The 2517-nt window shown below is 43.0% G+C and overlaps 1 protein-coding gene across 1 annotated transcript; it reads right to left on the bottom strand.

The window, feature by feature from the left end:
- Nucleotides 1-544: 544 nt before the first annotated feature.
- LOC131641837 (uncharacterized) lies at nt 545-2517 on the bottom strand. The gene is made up of 2 exons (XM_058912138.1): nt 1085-2517; nt 545-641 (listed from the first exon to the last, which is right to left on the bottom strand). The coding sequence occupies exons 1-2, from the start codon at nt 2515-2517 to the stop codon at nt 545-547; spliced, it is 1530 nt and encodes a 509-aa protein (XP_058768121.1).

Raw genomic sequence — 2517 nt, 5'->3', positions numbered from 1 at the left:
AGTCTCGGTCAACTCAGCAGTAAGATCATGTTCAAGATCAATAACCTCATGGTGGTCATCCACTACCTTTGCTATACCCTCAACAGGAATCTCCTTAGTTTTTACTCCCTCATCAGCAGAGTTAGTAGGAGTATCCTTGATCAATCCAGCAACGCTCTTTCTGAGCTCTTCTTGTCCTTGGACAACGACATGGAGAGTCTCCATAAGTTGGGTCATTCTTTCCCCCATAACATCCATATCCCTACGGAGGGCAGCTTGATTCTGTTCAAACTGATCCATGATTCTCTCGTTGCTCCTGGTGCGGTAAGGATGTAAGAAAGTCAGCTTCGTCGTCGGAAAAGAAATCTGTTTTGTAAGGGACCCCAATTAGTGTCTTGTATAATAACCTGAAAAATGCAATGTGACAATGTGAATGTATGTGTGCATGTGTGCATATGATGTGTTGTGTCATTTTCAGGGTATCCAAAATCGAATTGATGGTCAAGAACAAATAACAACGTGATGAGAGAGATATCAAGTGAAAACGGAAAGCAATTCATTTCATTCATAATAGCTCCCTAAGGCGAGTAGGTTCATACACAAATAACAATGTTTCAATATAAAGAACATTAGAGACCCCATCCAACAAATCTGGTGGTGATCTACAAACAAATTCAATTATCAATTCATCTCAATGTAGAACAAAGGTCCTCCTTGTCTGAAATGGGCATCACTCCACTTCTTTGTTTCGTCAAACAGCTTCTTAGTCGCCTCCCGATCTCTTCCTTTGACAAGGCTTTGGATCACTTCATCCTTTCGGAATAACTGTGTGTCTAGATTCTTGCAGCAATCCCTAAGTTCGTCACACCCTTTGCATTCTGGGATATAGGTCTTCTCAAGTGCATTTGCTTCACTCATCATTTGATCTCTGAGCTTGACATTCTCTTCAGCTAGTCGGGCGGTGCGGAGGTGACTTCCTTTCAGTTGGGTCTCAACTGCTATTCTCTGAGTGGTCTCTTCTTCCAGTTTCTTCTTCATGGTCCTCAACTCATATTTGGTTTCTTTCTCCAGTCGGAGCTTGTGGGCTTTCAGGTCTTCTTGGTACTCTCGTCTGAGCTTCTCTTTTTCTTCCTTTATAGTCTTTTCTATAACCTTTTGAGGGTCTTCAGTAGGAGCAGCAACAGCTTTTCCGTCCTTTTCAATTCTAACCCTCTTCCTGGCTTGAGAAGACTCTCCTTTGAGAGTTTTAAGTTCACGGGCCGGTTCATTCTTTGTCTGTTTAAGGAAATAGCGCTTCAAATCCATATCTCTATCTTTCTCTTTCAGTCTCAAATTGGCGACGCGGACCTGGTCAAAACGTTCCCTTGATACCATAGTTTCTGATATCTTCGGAGGTTGTGCATACAAGAGAGGAACTTCCGGGAATGGTAACAAAAGTGTCTTGACTCTCTCCTTAACCCAATCGGTGTAGGGCTCCATAGCAATGGCATTCTTGGCTCCCAGAGTGGATCTCTCACCTATATGAATGTTATTCCAGGCCTTCCTGATTTCCTCAAGCGCTACAGGGTCAGCTCTCTTTTCAAAGTACACGGATTGGTAAATCTCCCTATCCGAAGGCCCACTCTTCATGGTATAGCCCAATTGACGAAGAGCTAGAACTGGGTTGTAGTTAATACATCCTCTTGTCCCAATGAGCGGGACGTTACCAAAGTTTCCGCACCTAATAATGACTTCAGATATGCCTGTTCGGAATTGATACCACACGATGTCGTTTGCAGTAAGTCCCATGATTCTCTGAGACCATTTCTGAGTAGAGGTAACAAACGGACCACTAGCAGGCAAGTGAGATTTGAACCATTTATATAACAGCGGCAAGCAACCTCGAATAGCCCCCCTTTTACCATGCCGAGAGGGAATGGAATAATATGTGTCAGCCAATAGGGTGGGTATTGGATTCTTGTCCATAAAAAGACATATAGCAGCCAAATCAACGAACTTGTGAATGTTGGGAAACATCACAATTCCATAGATCAGAGCGGCCAAAATAGCATTGAAAGCCTCCCATATTCCTTTGTCAGCAAATTCTTGAGCTTTTTCAACCAGGAAACTCATGTAGAAGCCATGAGTATCACCATTCTTCTTCCAGTTATCATGAACATCTCCCAAGCTCAAATAAAGAGCGTTGGCAATGTAATCCAACCTAGGTTTCTTCGGGACACAAACAAAAGGCACTCTGTGTTGAATCTTGATGTTGAGGAGGTAAGAGTACTCTTCGAGAGTGGGAGCTAGCTGATAATCTGAAAATGTGAAACAACAGATATCTGGGTCGTAGAACTGAAGAAGAGTAGATAAGGCCCATTCGTCGACACGCGAGTACAGAAGAGATAATATGTTGCCATAATTGTCACTGAACACTGTTTCATTATGACCAGTGACCAATTCACCCAATTGTCCCAATTGAACCATACCCTCGCGATGGAAAGTATAAGTGTGTGTGCGCCTTGTAGCTCCTTGATTGACGGTCACGTTGTTATCCAT

Source organism: Vicia villosa, unplaced genomic scaffold, assembly GCF_029867415.1.
Source record: "Vicia villosa cultivar HV-30 ecotype Madison, WI unplaced genomic scaffold, Vvil1.0 ctg.004153F_1_1, whole genome shotgun sequence".
NCBI lineage: Eukaryota > Viridiplantae > Streptophyta > Magnoliopsida > Fabales > Fabaceae > Vicia > Vicia villosa.
This window is presented reverse-complemented; position numbering and strand designations above follow the sequence as displayed.